Genomic DNA, 18,453 nt, shown 5'->3' on the forward strand with positions numbered 1-18,453 from the left:
AGAACCTTTCTCAAAATAGTAGGGTAATCAAAAGACTGAGGACTTTGGAGATAGAAGAATGGGACTAAGTTCTTACTCTGAAATGGACTCCTAAGGATATTACATAACATCTCTACTTCTTCGTACTTTCTAAAATATGGTGCCAACCTCCAAGAATCAGGGACTTTAGGGTGTTTAAAGTGATAAAACACACTTCTTGTGTTAGTGGCACAATCTGAGTGTTCAACAAATTCTTGCTTCATCTTTTATAATAACGATTTGAAACATATGCCAAAGAAGAAGAAGGGTAATGAAAAGGAAAGGAGCAATGAGAGGACTAATCTAACAAAAAAGTGTACTATTCCTGTACGTATTTTATAGTGTGATCAACAGTAGGTGATACAAATTATGATATATGAAATGGCATGTTCTATTGTAGGGAGCATGGACAATCTCAATATTCAACTCTTGAAAAGCATGGATAAATTTTGCAAATATTTCATTGAACACATTTTAAATATATAAGGTGAGCCTTGAAATGTGTTATATCCTAATCTCTATAAAAGTAACAAAACAGGAATTATCATTTACTAAGCATTATCTTAGGCAGAGGCTATTATCCTAATTTCACACAATATACAAAAACTAACTCAAAATATATCAACAAATTAAACACAAGAAATAAAAATCTTAGAAGAAATCATAAGGATAAAAACTCATGACCTTAAATTTTGCACTGAATTTTTAGAGATGATACTAAAAGCATGTAGAACAGAGAATAAAAGGAATTGATCAGATGCCTTCAAACTTCAAGAAATTTTTGCATAAAAAGACTTTTTATGTGAAAAGGAAGACTATCTTCCAAATGTGAGAAAATATTTGGAAATCATATATCTGATAAAATTACTAACCACAATATGAAAACATCTTAAAATCAACAACAAAAAGACCAAAACAAAAAAAAAATGAACAAAAGACTTGAATAGATATTACCCAAAAAAGAACTTTAAAAGCAAAGTGAAGAAGAACATGAACATATGCCAAGCATCATTGGCTACCAGAGAGGTACAATTCAAAAACTACAGGAGACATTGATCCATACACCACTAGGATAGATATGTTAAGAAGAGTAGAAAATCACAACTTTGCTGAGGACAAACAGAAATTTGAATTCATAGATATTTCTGGTCAAATGCAAAATGGCACAACCCTTTTCCCCACATCCTCGCCAGCACTTATTGTTGCTTGACTTCATAATGGCTGCCAATCTTACTGGAGTGAGATGGTATCTTAGGGTGGTTTTGATTTGCATTTCTCTGACTGCTAGAGATGGTGTGGGGAAAAGGGTACACTTGTACATTGCTGGTGGAACTGCAAACTGGTGCGGCCAATATGGAAAGCAGTATGGAGATTCCTAGGAAAGCTGGGAATGGAACCACCATTTGACCCAGCTATCGCCCTTCTCGGTCTATTCCCTGAGGACCTTAAAAGAGCATACTATAGGGATACTGCCACATCAATGATCATGGCAGCACAATTCACAATAGCTAGACTTTGGAATCAACCCAGATGCCCTTCAATAGATGAATGGATTAAAAAACTGTGGCATTTATACACAATGGAGTATTACGCAGCACTAAAAAATGACAAAATCATGGATTTTGCAGGGAAATGGATGGCATTAGAGCAGATTATGCTAAGTGAAGCTAGCCAATCCTTAAAAAACAAATGCCAAATGTCTTCTTTGATATAAAGAGAGCAACTAAGATCAGAACAGGGAAGAAGAGCATGAGGAAAAGATTAACATTAAACAGAGACGAGTGGGGGGAGAGAAAGGGAGAGAGAAGGGAAACTATGGAAATGGAAGGAGACCCTCATTGTTACACAAAATTACATATAAGAGTTTGTGAGGGGAAAGGGGAAAAAAAAAAACAAGGGAGAGAATTAAACAACAGCAGATGGGGTAGAGAGGGAAGATGAGAGGGAAGGGGAGGGGGGATAGTAGGGGATAGGAAAGGTAGCAGAATACAACAGTCACTAATATGGTATTATGTAAAAATGTGGATGTGTAACCGATGTGATTCTGCAACTTGTATTTGGGGTAAAAAATGGGAGTTCATAACCCACTTGAATCAAATGTATGGAAGATGATATGTCATGAGCTTTGTAATGTTTTGAAGAACCAATTAAAAAAAATAAATAAAAAAAATTTAAAAAATTAAAAAAAAATGGCACAACCGCTTTAGAATATATTTTGGTGTTTCCTCGAAAAATGAAATAGAATTATGTGACCCAGAAATTTCACTTCTCATTAAACCCCCATATTTGAAAACAGATACACATAGAGCATGCTAAAGTACACACATTTTCATAGACTCACTATTCGTAATATGTGTGAAAAATCCAAACTTGCTCATTAGTGTATAAACAAATAAGGGTTCATACATAGAATTAGATATTATTTAATTACAAAAACTAATAAAATACTGACATATGTTACAAAATAGGTGAACTTGGGTATTAAGTAAAACAAGGCAGATTAAAGGCTACATGTGCTGATTTTATTTATATGAATTTTCCAAAATATATAAATTCATATATAGATATATCATATTACCAGCTATCCCTGTGGAATAGTAGAGAATGGGAATAATAGCAGGGTTCAGGATATTCTTTAAGCAGGATTGAGATGTTTTGGGAGCTTGGGGGTGTAGCTTGATGGTAGAGTACATGCTCGGCACTTATAACAAATTACACAGTTTAATTCATTTTGTAGTATGTGAATTTTAGTGTATTAAAAATCATGATATATTTATTCAGAAGTGCATTTCTGGAAATCCATTCCATAGAAATATGAAATTAAAGGAAAAAGAGTTATTCTTAAAATATTTTAAAATCATGGACAATTTTGAAACAGCTAAAGTTGAGGCACTAACGTTCAACAACAGGAAAGTTACTGAAATCCAAACACTGAGTTTTTCTGTTTGGGTCCATGTGCCTTAGAGAATGAATCAGTACAAGCCACTTCACTAGCCTGCAGCTATTCTTCCCTTATGGAAAGAGCCTGGATAAGTTTCTAAATCCTTCTGATCCTGCACTTTCCAGCTTTTCTGGGCCTAGCTTTACTCCTTTCTGAAATCAGGATAATAGCCTCTGCCTAAGATAATTCTTAGTAAATGATAATTCCTGCTTCTTTATTTTTATACTTGGGAAGAAATAAAAATAATGCATCAAAATAATTGGTTTTAATGGATGTGTTTGGGTGACTGGATTTTGTATGACTGGTTTGAGCCTCGTTTTTTAAAAAAAAAATGTTTTAAGTTTCAGTTTAGGAGATTTTCTTCACTTATAGTTTCTGTAAATTAGAAGTTTTTATTTTGAGTTATTGTAGATTTACAGACAATTGTAAGAAATAAAACTGAGACATGCCATGTATCCTTGACCCAGCTTTCCTCAATAACAACAACTTGTACAACTAAACTGTAAGATTACAAATAGGATGGCGACATTTATATAGTCGAGATAAAGTGTATCTATCTCCACCTCATGCTGCTCCTTAATATAAAAAAGTCACTCCCACATCTCTTAAAACTATTGATCTGTTCTTCATGTGTACAATTTCCATTTCAAGAAGTGTTACACAAGTGGAATTTTATACTTCATCAGATTTGGGGGGTTTGTTTTTCAACTCAGTTTAATCCTAGAGATTCATCCAGGTCTTTGAGTTATATCAAAAGCTTCTTTGTGGGCTGGGGTTGTGGCTCAGTGGTAGAGCACTTGCCTAGAATAGGCAAGGCACTGGGTTTGATCCTCAGCACCACATAAAAATAAATAAATAAAATAAAGGTATTGTGTCCAACTACAATTAAAAAAATAAAAACCTTCTATTTTTTTAATCTCTGAGCTAAATGCTATTGTGTGACTCCACTGGTTTATTTAACCATCCCACCCATTGAAGAACATCTTGATTATTTTAAGTTTTGGCTATTGACAAAAATAATTTATGAATATTGGAGTACAGGTTTCAGTGTAAACATAGATTTCATTTTTTTTCGGATAAATGCCCTGGCGTGAATCTGCTGTGTTGGATGGTAGTTACATGTTTGTTGTTTAAAGAAACTTCTAAAAAAAAAATTCAGAACCCTGGTATCACATTATGTATTCCCAGCAGCAATGTTGGAGCAATCCAGCCTCTCTGCATGCTTTCCATCATGCAGCGCTATTACTATATTTTTAAAATTTTAGCCATTATTATAGTTATGTAAGGATATTCTTTTGTGATTTTAACTTGCTTTCACTCAATGCTAATGACGCTGAAATATTTTCATGTGCTTATTTGCCATCTGTGTAGCCTCTCCAGTGAAATGTCTTTTTATGTCTGGGTCCACTTTCTGATTGCAGAGCTGTTTTGTTCTTGCTTTTAAGTGTTCAATTGTGAGAATGCTTTATATATGAACATTAGTCCTTTGTCAAATATGTGAAATGCAAATATTTTCTCCTAGAGGGTAGCTTTTATTTTCATCCTCACAGAGAGGTCTTTCACAGAGAAGTTGTTTTTCCTTTGATCAACTATGCTTTTGCTGTATGATTCAACTACTTCCTTAGCCTTACACCCCAGTCTTTTTTCCTATGTTTCCTTTCCTAAGGATTTGATAGATTTACATTTACTTTTTAAAAATATTTAATTTTTAGTTTTAGGTGGACACAATATCTTTATTTCATTTTTATGTGGTGCTGAGGATTGAACCCAGTGCCTCATGCATGTTAGGCAAGCACTCTACCACTGAGCAATAACACCAGCTCCGATAGATTTACATTTAAAATTTCGATTCATGATTTATTTTGAGTTTGTGTAAGGTGCAAGGCTAAGGTCAACGTATTTTTGGTTTTGTTTTTTTCCCCTTATATATATTCAATTATTCCCGCATCCTTTTGTTGGCAAGACCATCTTTCATCTACTGAATTGCTTTTGCAACTTTGCCAAAAATCACTTAGACACATGTATGAGGATCTGTTTCTGAATTCCATATTGTTTTTCATTGATCTATGTTTCTATCTAGCAGCTAGATCTAGTCTTGATTATTACAACAAAATCTGATTTTTAAAGCTCACTCTCAGTTCAATATGGCAGTTATTTTAAATTTAAAAATTTCAGACAATGTTATTTTTTAAACTATTTAGTATATTTTAATAGCTTTATATCATATGATTTGCAATATCTGCAATTAAAGATAACATAGAACAGAAGTTACAAAAAAGGACATGATATATAATAGGTAAAAAGGCCTTTGATTACAATCCCTCATCTTTTTCAGCACAAATTAATTATTATAAATAAAAAAATATAAACTCCCTTAAAATATATAGCAAATGTATATTCCAAAGGAATAAAACCATCAAATAGCAGGTCTTTCATGCTGTGAAATTTCATGTATTCAAAGGCTCTCAAAGCATTATATGAGGCTGCCTGCCTTAAGTCCATAAATTTTTATTGTCCATCTTAAGCTCATAAAACTTTCTTGAATGATTTCCAATCATTTATTCTTTACAGAAACTAATCTGCTGAATTGTGTTTCCAACATTCACTTTGCTTTTTAACTGTGCGAATTATATCTACGTACAAAATACTCAACAACCATACATACTGCTCTAATTGTGCTCTAGAGCTGACATGGAATAATGAAACACTAATTGCAATTAGACCATTTTATTTGTTTAGAATTAATTTCTTGGCTTAGCTCACTTGCAGAATGTTCTACATCCACAAAGCTTACATGCAAATACAACCAAACAATTCAGTGACCACAATCTAAAACAATATTTCCACCAGTCTGTTTCCAATGTACACACTACAGCTCCGGACAGAATTAGTAAGAAAGTCCCTATCTATACAGATGTGAAAAACTCTATTATATACAGCAAGGTTTAAACCTAAAATTTCAAAAGCCCTCATTTGTTGGATTTGCCAAACTCTAACACATTCAATGCAGGTACCCGAAAGCTCAGTCCAGTTAATTGCTAGCCAGGTGTTTAAGAAAGGGCATTATCTACAACTATATCTTTTGCAAAGGGGCCATCAATATCCACCTGTAATTATTGGATATGCCAAATTTTGTCTAGGGGAGTAGATGGCTACACATAAATGTGAATGGTCACCTGAATGTATGGCAAAGAAAAATGTCATCAAACATAATTCTTTTACCTGTTTGACATCATATGCCAGAAGGACGTATTTTAAATCTGGTGAAACTGAATGCCTTGATGCTTTGAAGGTTACCTGGAAAAAAAACAAAAGGAACAATTATCTTTAAAAATTGAATTACAGAGAAATTAACATGCATTTGGATATATATCAAAATTATCTCAACTCATAATATTATTAAAATGTGTATTATTAGTCTTATTATGTACATAAATGTGTATTAATTTATGTATGATTATATAGATGAATGCAAACCATTGATGAGAACATATTCATTTACAGAAAAGCATTTGTCAATATATCTTTCCATTTGCTATGCTTAAAGACTAGTCTAACATTTTTATAAGTAAGAAAACTTAGTAAAGATTCACTAAAATTACTTTTGTTCCAATCTTATTACTTTTAATCATATGATATACAAACATATAACCTAGGAAGAAATGATTTTTCTTTTTATTCTTTAAAGAGCTACATATAATGTTCTAAGAGTCATCTAGGATCTTAGGTCTAAAGTTTGCCATTTTTTTAACTACTTTCTTCTATTTATAGATAGGTGTTTTTGTCTATGTCTAGAAGGTTCTGTAACTTTATATACAAGACAATGTAAGATCAAGAATACTGAGGAGTTGGACTGAAACAACTGATTGCTTAAAATTGTTTCACGTACAATTCTCTCTTATTGAAATAAAGCCAAACAAACACACACAAATACACACACCACCACCACTACCAACACACTCCATACAGCTCTCCATACAGCTTTTCTTGGAGCCCAGGAAGAGATGGAGAATATGCTTAGAACACGTGGTGCCAGGAAGAGAGAGTTGGGATTTTGGCAGTCTTTGTCTGTCACCACCATAATTATTCCCATTTTACAAATGAGAAATCTAACGCTTAGATAAGTTAACAGGCTCAACACAGCAATCCACACATGCTTGAAAAAAAATCTAGAATATCATTTTTTTAAAAAAGTACTGGATTTGTATCTAACAGCAGGGATGGTACTATCATTTTAATTAATTAGTAAATTTGATAAATCATTACTATACTATTTCATACCTTCATCTACTCAATCATTCAAGAACTAATTATTGAGCATCTTTTAGAGACTAGACCAGGCTGGGTACTGGGGATGCCCCAGTGAATGAGAGAGAAATTATCTCAGTTTTCATGGAGTCGGAGACAGATATTGGGAAGTAATTACACGAACAATTACTGAGTTACACCTTTAGACGCACGATTCAAGGAAGAAATCTGGAGCCAGAGTATATGAATCTGGGAGAATAGACAAGGCTCTCCTGAAGAAGTAACCTTTAAGCTAAAGGAGATGACCTTCAAGAGGAGTATGAACACATATCTGGCCCTTGAATGTTCCTCGTCTTCCTACCCAGACCTAAAGAGCTGTCACTCATAAATTTACTTTTTCACTCAGGAAAATGTATCATCTACCTACAGATACTTTTTAAACAAAACTCAGACAAAACTCAACTGTTTCTGTATCTTGTTGAAGACATTGGCTCGCTCGCTCTCTCTCTCTCTCTCTCTCTCTTCTCTTCTCTTCTCTTCTCTTTTTTTCTTTCAATCCAATACCTTCTCTTAGCAAAAGTTTTGCAGCCACTTCCCCGCCTTCAGGCATGGCAAATAAATTGCCCCCATTGCTATCAGGATTTAATAAAGAAATTTCTGTTCTTCCTGTGCTGCTCCTGTGCAACAGACTGGGTTAGTTCCCCTCATTCATAGCATCTATGTATTTATTTTTTATTCTCTTTAATGTGGTATATTGAAATTGTTAAATAACCAAAATGATTTTATATTTCCATGTTGGATTAATCAAAAGAAAAAAGATATATTTACATCTGTGTCATAATATCTGAGCCTGTACTTTTTTGTTCTAACTAGTTGACTATTTATATTTAAAGAAGATACACTAAAGACAGACACTCTTTAAAGAAAACTCCCAGGGTAAAACATTAAAACAGAAATATGTATCTGATTGTGTTTGATGTCAGACAACAACAACTAAACACACTGTACCTGACTGGTTTTCAGCTTACAATTTAATAATAGAACATACCTGGTGACAGAAAGAACTTAAAATATATAGTGAAAAAGAAATACATTGAAGGTCTTGATTTTTTTAAACAGAGGCATTTGTGCAAGGTGTATCTAGAGAAGGCAAGCAAATTGAGTTGATAGATCAACGAAAGTCTACAAAATAGAATTGAAGAATTCTATTTACAAACAAAATTAATAACAAAATACAAACAAAAATTAAAAGTATATTTTAAATGAATGATACAGTTTGCATGTATTTGCAAAGATATAGCTATAGATGTAAATTATAATATATCTCTATCCATCTATCTCTAACTATGTATAAATATATATTATATATAACATTATATATAATACATATTACATCTTATAACTATATATAAACTATATATATCTATAACTATATATAAATATATATTATGTGACTATATATTATATATATAAATATATATGTATATTTATATATATAATTCTGTACAGCCTATTTCAGGATAGTTTCCACAAGGCTGCTGTCTATAAAAAACAGAAAGGGGTAAAGTCAGGGTTTCTGGTTTTGTTTTTTTGTTCTGATTTGTTTCTAACTTAGGGACTCCAAAATGCAATAGGTAGGATAAGAAACTCAGACTAATATTTACACAACTTGTTAGTATAATAAAAAGTGTCTTTCGTCCTTGTCCCTGCTTCCTGGCATAAAATCTAAAAGCACTTGGAATATCCTGATTTATAAAAAAGTCTTCATTATTCAGAGCAAAGTTTTTTCAACCATACATGAGGTTATGATAACAAGACCTGGGAGAACTCTTCACAATTGGTGGAACTACCTTATATCTTCAGGATGGGGCTGGTCACCAGGTCACATCAACCTTGTGCTTATGGTGGGAGAACTTTCAAACCCTCCCCATGTCCTTGTAGCCAGTGATTTAAAGACCAGTTATGCCTAATAATGACAACTTGATTTAAAACAAACAAACAAACTATATGCTGAGATTTGAAGGAGCTTCCTGGAGGATAAACATATCAATTTACTGGGAGGGTAATATAGATTACAATGAGGTACATCCTGGCTCAGGATCCCTCTGGACATTATCCTGTGTACCTCTTCAAATGGTTATTCACTTGCATCCTTTATAATAAAACTAGTGATCATAATTACAGTTCTTTCCTGAACCCTGTGAACCACTATGAGGAATTATCCAACCATAAGAGTTGTAGTGGGAGTTCCCCAATTTAGAGTCAATTGAGACAGAGGGTGAGTAACCTCAGGGTCTAGAATCTGCAGCTGGCTTCTGAAGTTGGTGTGTTTTGTGGGACTAAGCCTTTTAGTCTGTGGACTCAGGTAGTTAGGGTCAGAATTATATTAGATTTCAGGACATCCATTTGGTGTTCGCAAAGAACAAAATTACTACAATTTAATTTAAAATATTAATTGGCTTTATTGTCAGTTCTAGGATTGTGTAATACTTCACACTGTATTCCATAATGTAGAATAAGATTTCCATATGGTGAGCAGGAGAGGTTGCTTTCCTAAAATAGAGAATGAATTTTAAAATGCAGAAACAAATATCAACAACAAAAAATAAATCCTATTTGGTCATTTCAAAGTTATTTTCCTTATTGAGCAGGAATAAAGAGAAAGAACAATAGAAAAATAAGTGATTAGATAACATTAGTTTATTTTATGTTGCCTTTTTGTGTGTAAGGACAAAGACAGAACTTCATTATTGTGCCAATTGACCTGGCTTGTTTGACAGATTTGGCTCTCTCTCTCAATTTTCCTGGTTACTTGGAAGTTTGGCAAGAATGACACCATTTTGATTTGTTAGTCTGTTTTGCTGGAGTCAAGTACAGGAGGCTTGTCCAAAACAACAGCCTTCTATAATTGTTATTTAATATTATCAGGGAATTGCTGTTAGAATGACATAGTTTATAATCCCTGAACCAGCTATGCAAAGAAAACCCAGTGGTCAGGGACACATCACAGAATAAAAATGCTAAGTCAGAAGTTTTGCCTACCTATACAATTTGTACAATCTCTACCTGAGTCATTTTAGAATAAGTCTAATTGATCACAGGGAATAATTAATCACAAAAATTATTTTGCATCTTTAAAAATATCCATTTCAACAAAAAGAAGAATACAAGAACATTAGCAGCTACCACATAGTAGATGTTTATCACGTGATCTGCAGCTTGCTAAGAATTGGGTTTGGGGTAATAGGGTGAGATAGGTATCCTAATTTCCTTCTCTATCACTCTCTCTCTCTCTCTTTCAACCCCTCCATCCCTCTCATTAACTGCTTATATATTTAAATTTTATGACATTTGCCAGTAAATGACTGGATCTGGAGACTATCATGCTAAGTGAAATAAAACATTCCCCCCAACACCAAAGGTTGAAGGTTTTCACAGATATGTGGAGGCTAACCCACAATAAGAGGGGAAAGGGGAAGAATAGATATTCAGTAGATTAGACAAAGGGGAATTAAGGGAACACAGAGGGGAACGTAAAAGGAAACACAGTGGAATGAGTCTTACATAACTTTTCTATATACATATATTAATACACCACAGTGAATCTCACCATCGGGTACATCTACAAGAATGGGATCTTAATTAGAATAAGATATATTACATGCTTGTATAATCATATCAAAATGTATTCTAGTGTCATGTATAACTAAAAAGAATTAATAAAAAATAGATGAAAATTAGTCTATAGGGAATGCCGGTTAAGATTGAAGATACAAGTCCATCTCTCCTGACATTACAATAGCAGGAGGAGTATTGTTCTTTAAGAGTTGACTAAGGGGACAGTATCATTTAAAAATCTCTAAGTACAATTTTATTACTTCTGTTCTATGGATATTGAAAAATCCAATGTCATACTTGTTGATTTTTTCTCAAGGTCACAGAAAAGCAAATATAACAAGATATAACAAGAGACTATAGGAAGACTTCCTTTTATAAGATTTGCATTATCTCAACAGCATTTTCTTTTTTTCTTTTTTTTTTTGTAAAGCACTTTCTTCTCTGAAGTCTGAATTATTTAAAGGATATTTCACCTCCCTTGTCCCCATCCACCCTCATGTGATGTTCTTCACACAAATTAACTTCACGCTTTCACAGGTGCGTCTGTGCCTCTGGTAACAACATTTTAGTATCTTTTACAGATATTACAATTATCCAGTCTGGCACTTTATTAATTATCACTATACTCCCTCCAGCTTATGCAGCACACAAACTGGGAAGCATTCCAAATGTCTTTTCAGGGACCCAAGCTGCTGAAACTTCTCTGAATTTGGAGAACTATGTTCAGGTCACTCACTGGTGCTGAAAGGAGACTTCACTGGTAATGCTCTAAGGGACACACACTAGCAGCCTAGTCAAGGGGCATCAGAAATCTCAGGAAAATACCTTTTAATATAAACCATTAATGCTATCATCTCTTGCATCTGGGAGACTAATTCTTTCCAGCAGCTGCAAAAGACCTCTTGGTCAATGTTGGCCCTATTGCAGACCTTAATATAATTCTGGTTCACTTTTAACTTGATATGGTTTCAAATTAGTGACTGGGGAAGTTTGTTATTGCCAATAATACGATTGCATCACCAACCTATTTTAACAGTTTAATTAGCATTGACTTAGAAGGATGTAGAAATAGTTTCTATGTGTGTTCACTGTCATTATTTACCAACAATGCCTACCATGCATATTTGAGATCAGAGGGAATTAAAAGGCATGGACCCTGTCAGCTTGGATCACCCATTTTAAGCCAGGTGAGGCAGGATAAACAATGGGGGAAAAATAAAGAACTATGAAAGCCATTTGCTAGACTAAAAGAATGAAAGATATTTGATCAAGTTGAAAAACATTCTCATGCTTTTAGATAACTTGGGAGCATTTTCTGGTGTCTCGTTTTTGTGTAGCATGGAATTCTATCAAAAATCACTTATTGAACGTTCACTACACAACAAACTTATAAACACCACGGTAGCCACTCAAGATGCTATAAAATTGGGAAACAAAGTCCACTGGATATTTTCCATCACATATTAAGCAGACTAAGATAAACACCATGGATCTCTGTAGTCCAACATAGAGTAGAAATTCAAAATCTAATGGTCAAATGGGAATGGGCCTTCAGAGTAAGAATAAAGTGCTCAGGGTAAAGAACTGAGGACAGAGGGGAAAGGAAATAAATGTGTTGAGGTTTTAAGAACAGACTCTAGACCTTTCATACATTCAGTGGCAATGTAAGTGAAAACCTCATGATTCATTATTTTTCCAGTCAAATTAAACTATAGATTACATTATAAAAATAATCTTCAGAAAACATAAATAGTTTAAAATTTTACCTGGGAAAGTGGGAGATGATGTCATGGATCAGAATTTATATTAATTATTTTAAATACTATTATCAACATGAATACAGCAGAACTGATGGCTGGTTCCAAAGATGGTGAAATATAAAGCCAATGAAGCAGCAAAATCGGATGTCAATTTAGAACTACTCCATTGGGAACTGAGTGAAAAATGCACTGGGTCTGGTGGTATCCTGAGGTCCTGATATCAGGGAGGAGACTCTCCTGACAAGTAAGGCAAGCAGTTTGGGAAGTTAAGAAAGAGAGTGGATCACAAAGAGGAGAGGACACATTAAAGGGAGACCAATGGGATAGAATAGAGGATGCAGGAATAAACTCACACATGTACCTTCTGATTTTGACAAAGATGTCAAAAAGAAGTTAGAGACAGCCTCTTCAAAAAAATGTTGCTAGAAAAACCGGACATCCATCTGTGAGGAATTGAAACTCCCTCTCTCAGACTGTACCAAAATCACCTTGAAATGGATCAAAGAACTTAACATAAGAAATGAAATGATGAAACTACTAGAGGCAAACATAGGGGAAACACTTCAAGATATTGGTACAAGCAACAATATCTTTTTAAAATATTTTTTTTTAGTTGCAGATGGACACAGCACCTTTATTTTATTTATTTATTCTTATGTGGTGCTCAGGATCAAATGCAGCACGTCACACATGCTAGTTGAGTGCTCTACTGCTGAGCATAACCCCAACAATTTCTTGAATAGAACTCTGATAGCTTAGGAAATAATAGCAAGAATTGACAAGTGGTATAACATCAAATTAAAAAGCCTCTATTCTTTCTCCAGCAAAGGAAATAATTCAGAGTTAAGGGACAGATTATTGTATGGGTGAAAATCTTTGTCATCTATTCTTGTGAAGAAGACTAATATCCAGAATATATAAATAACTGAAAAAATTTAGCAACAACAAAAAAAAGCAAATCATCCATTCATTAAGCAGGCAAATAAGCTGAATAGGCATTTCTTGAAAGAAGGACAAAAGACCAAAAAACACATGAAGAGCATTGAATATCTTTAGCCACCAAGGAAATGCACATGAAAACTACTTTGAGATTGTATCTCACTCTAATCAGTATGGCTATTATAAAAAAAAATCAAAAACCAAAAATCAAGGAAATAAAAATAATGAATGCTTGTGAAGTTTCAAGGGGAAAAGGAAAACTTATATGCAGTTTGTGGGAATATACATTAGTACAACCACTATGGAAAAAAGTATGAAGGGCCCTCAAATACACTAAAAATAGAACCCACCATATAATCCAGCAATACCACTCCTGAGTATGTATAAGGAATCAATGCCAGATTATCAACAAGATTCCTGCATACCCATGATTATCAGGGCACCATTTAGAAGAACCAATTATGGAATCAGCCTAATCCCATCAATGGAGAAATCATATGTATATATACACAATGGAGTATTTTTCAATAAAGAAGAATGAGATCACAACACTATCTGCAAAAAAAAAAAAAAAAATGGAGGGAATTGGAGAGCATAATATTGAGCAGAATAAGCTTTTTTTTGGATAAATATTACATGCTTTCTCTTGTTTGGAATTTTTTTTTTGTAAAAAACCAATAAAAATAAAAGAGAAAAGGGCAGCACTTCTTAACCCAGGTGCCCATGAGCTCTACCAGGGTGAACTGGCAACGCTGTGGTTATTGTAAATGTTGTTTGCTATGACTTTTATCCCCTTATGACGATGCATGTGTTATTTCTCCTGTATGCTGGTTCTCCTCACTCCTTCACCACTCCCCTAGCCTTATTCAAATTGTATTTCTCTCACATATCATTCTAATTCTCCTCCTTTAAGTCCTCCTTGTGCTTCTTAGCTCAGTGATTCATCTGACCTCACATGTATATAATTATATGTGCAGTTCATCTAACAATTGATCACTGTTTCGTGATGGCTCTTCTAGGTTGTTTGGAACTGCAATTTACATCTTTTATTGCCACAGTAATGTCCCTATTAAGAGGCTTCATTGCAATGATTCACTTTTGTCAGAAACATTATAACTAGAGGTAGAAATAGGATAATGATGGTGTTCCAAGATGTCAGATATTAAAGACCATGGCAAGAAATCATTAAACACAAACTTAAATGTCAGAAGTGCCAGAAAATATAAAATATGCATTTCTATGACTTGAGGCTGTGAACGAAGTGAGCTAGCCGAGAATAAGGAATGGGACTAAAATAACACCGTTGGTAAGAAGGACTTAGTTGCCCTAAAACTGAAAACATGGAAGAAGCAGAGGAACCATGGTATTGTTCCAGAATTTTGGAACAAGCTAGGGATAAAATATAGGTCTAGATATCTTTATTCATATGTAAGAAAAAACATGGTCTAGGGCTTCAGTAGAATTATCCTCTAGCCCTGAAAGAATAGAAGCATGTATTTGTAACACAGAATGATGAAAACAAGGATGTAAGTCTTCATGGATCCTGTGGCCTTTTCCTTCTGCTCCCTCAAACTCCATCCCACCAGACTCCTTCAAAGCACACACATGCACACACTCACTTTAAATGATCTGGGATGGAATTTCTTTCACTACCCAATTTCATAACTACTTTTTAAATAATTAACAAGAATGTTTAGAAATGTGATTCTAGAAAAGTTAAATCTTAACTTTTCAAATAAGTAATTAAGTACATATTATGAGGATGTTTTTCACAACAGTCAACAACAATCTCATTTCCTGACTCAAACATAAGGAAGGGATGGTTTCAGAAAGCCAGTCAATTTTAAGCAAGTGAGAAGAAGAACAAATGGTACTAGGCAGTTAAGACATAAAAATGAAAGTGAGTGAAAGTTGGAAAATGAAATAATCAAATTGCAATCTATGATGATGCCAAACATGGGCTTTTCGCTGCCTGGCTTCAAGTTACAGGAAAGAAGCACAGATATATATATATATATATATATATATTTTTTTCTTTTTTGTTTGTTTTGTTTTATTTTAATCTTACAGCTCTCAACAAAGCCATGATTTGTTTTCTACAGGTGTGAATGTGTTTATGTGCAGGAAATTTTAAAATCAACTCTTTTATTGTGTATGTTTTTATTCTCTTTTCTTTGCTACCCAATTTTTTAGGATAATGCTAAAATTATATTTCTCTGTGATATCCACAGCATCAATATTATGTACACATAATAGATCTCTCTCTCTCTCTCTCTCTCTCTCTCTCTCTCTCTCTCTCAGCACTATGTATTTTATTGATACTGGAATATTTTATAAAACAACCAATGCAAGAAAATGCCATGGTACAACTCAGTATTTTAAGATTATTGAATTAGGACCTGTCATGTGGAGTGCCTCTTACAGATCACATTGCTCAGTAAATGTGAGAAATCAAAATAATACTCTATTGATTTAGATCATATGTCATACACTCACTAAAACATTTCAAGCAATTTTTATTTTAATATATAGAGAAATTAATGTTTGCTGAATTCTGTTAATAGTTTTGAAAAAAAAATAAAAAGAGCAGACACGGTGACTTTGAAGAGAAATATGCCAATATTTCTCCACCTGAAATGTCAATAAATTAGAAAAGCTGTGACTGAAAAAAATTTTATAACTTGCATATTTATGCAGATTATTTCTTTGAAGTTCAGTTTGTGTTGGTCTAAATAATCTTCAAATTTTATTAATATTTAACATATTTCAAATATATTCTTCTCTTAAATTGTGCTGCTATATCTAAGTATAGTTATATTTACAAAAAAAAAAAAAATGAAAGCTATATAAGTCTTAAAAACCAGTACAATATCCTGGCTAGGCATGGTGGTGCACACCTGTAATCCTAGCAACTTGGACATCTGAGGCAGGAGAACTACAAGTTCCAAATCAGTCTGGGCAAATTAGCAAGACCCTATCTCAAAATAAAAAGGGCTGAGGATGTAGGTCAATGACAAAGTTCCCTGCAGTCTGTCCCAAGTCCCCTGGAAACACCATCAACAACAACCAAAAAAAAGAAAAAAAAATAAGATTATACAATATTTAAATCAATTTTTTCACCATGATCTTATGCAATATGCCTGACATGATGTTTATAAAATAAGATGATAGGCTACAGTGGTCCAACAGTAAATTACCTCTATTCATTCTAGTTATAATATCCTATCAAGCATATTTTAGAGAGTATGATTTCATAAATAATGTGGTTTATATTTTAAAGTATAATATGTACATTTCAAGTATTTCAGTTGTAATATGATTTTTTTTTTTTTTTTAGTATGGGCAAAATGATAGCTACCAAGAACTTTTCAATCCACATAGTTTTAAAAAAATGGAAAAAATATAACAACTAATATTGACCTTACAAAAAATAAAAAGTGTTCAGTCAGCTGAATTGTTTTAACTGTGGTAAAAACAGAGAAATGAAATATTTTAAAGAATAAAATTTCTTGGCAGCTCATCAATTTTTCTTATGGTTCAAAGACTCATTTAATATTGGTGTAAAATAATTCATTACCAGTAATATTTTCAAAGAACAAGATAAAACCATTTGATAAATAAACAGGAAACTTTCATAGCCAGGTTTGATATAGTCTTACATATTCCTTAAGAATACCATAATTGATATGTATTTTCTCTTTTCCACTTATTGTCTCATATTGGATTAACCTTAACATTCTCTCTCAACACAATAATTCAAGAAAGATTCAGCAAATAAAAAATACAGGATTATCTGTTAAATTTGAATATGAAATAAGACAAAGATAAACTGCTATCTAAGAATGATAAATCACATATTCATAAACAGCAAATAAAAAGAATATCCTATAGTTATGAAAACAAGTAAACAACAACTAAATGCAAATACATAGGAACCAGCAATAATATTGAGGAATAAGGTAGGTATTAGATGATCAAGGACTTCCTGATACCTCCTTTAAAAGTTTATAACCACAGGATGTGGTGACACATTCCTGTGATCTCAGCCTCAGCAAGTTAGTAAGACCCTGCCTTGAAATAAAAAAGAAAAAGGTCCGGGGATGTAGATCAGTGGTACAGCACTTTTCTAAGCCCATGTGCGGCCCTAGGTTCCATAACCTTAGGGGAAAAAGAGGCGTGAGGATGAGAAACCTTAAGAAAAAAGAGGGGTGAGGAGGAGGGAGGGAGGGAGGAAAAAAGGAAGGAAGGAAGGAAGGAAGGGTTCATAACTAATTAAGACTAAATTATACGTCATATAAACAAATCCGTGGCAAAGCAAATTGCTTTAGATATTCACCTGAAACCCAAAGATATAAAAATAATTTGAATAGTCAAATTAGTTTAAAAGTTGTGTTTTCACTAACTAAATTGTGCTTTTTAAAAAATTAATTAATTAATTAATTTTTATTCTAATTTGTTATATATGACAGCAGAATGTATTACAACTCATATTACACATATAGAACACAATTTTTCATATCTCTGCTTGTATGTGAAGTATATTCACTCTATTTGTGTCTTCATACTTGTACTTAGGGTGATGATATCCATCTCATTTGTGAGATAAAGGTCCTTTATCTCACAAAGGAACATTGGTAGCTGTGAAGCACAGCTGAGGACATCAGCAGCTGTGTGCAATTGTGACTGAATTAAACCTCTCTGTTGTTTCCCGATGTGCAATTGTTGTCTTATGGTATGAATGTAAGGAGAGTATGGTGGGTTTTAGGGCACATAAAAGTTCTATTTTAACCAATGATAAATACAAACTCTTCTCCCATCAGTGTCTAAGAAGCTCCATTATTCTACATTCTTTGTAATACTGGATAATATCAGAGTTAAGCTTTGCCAATATGAAGGGTGAAGAAAATTATCCCTTTTTGATTAATATTT

At 33.4% G+C, this 18,453-nt stretch overlaps 1 protein-coding gene across 1 annotated transcript in view; it reads right to left on the reverse strand.

The window, feature by feature from the left end:
• The window catches only part of Dpp10 (dipeptidyl peptidase like 10), a 623,123-nt gene that overhangs the window by 282,380 nt on the left and 322,290 nt on the right, over positions 1–18,453 (reverse strand). The window contains exon 5 of the mRNA XM_027954025.2: positions 6,182–6,256. Within this exon, the coding sequence (XP_027809826.2) occupies positions 6,182–6,256 (75 nt within the window). The remainder of the gene's footprint in view (positions 1–6,181; positions 6,257–18,453) is intronic.

This window comes from Marmota flaviventris, chromosome 11, assembly GCF_047511675.1.
Source record: "Marmota flaviventris isolate mMarFla1 chromosome 11, mMarFla1.hap1, whole genome shotgun sequence".
Lineage (NCBI taxonomy): Eukaryota > Metazoa > Chordata > Mammalia > Rodentia > Sciuridae > Marmota > Marmota flaviventris.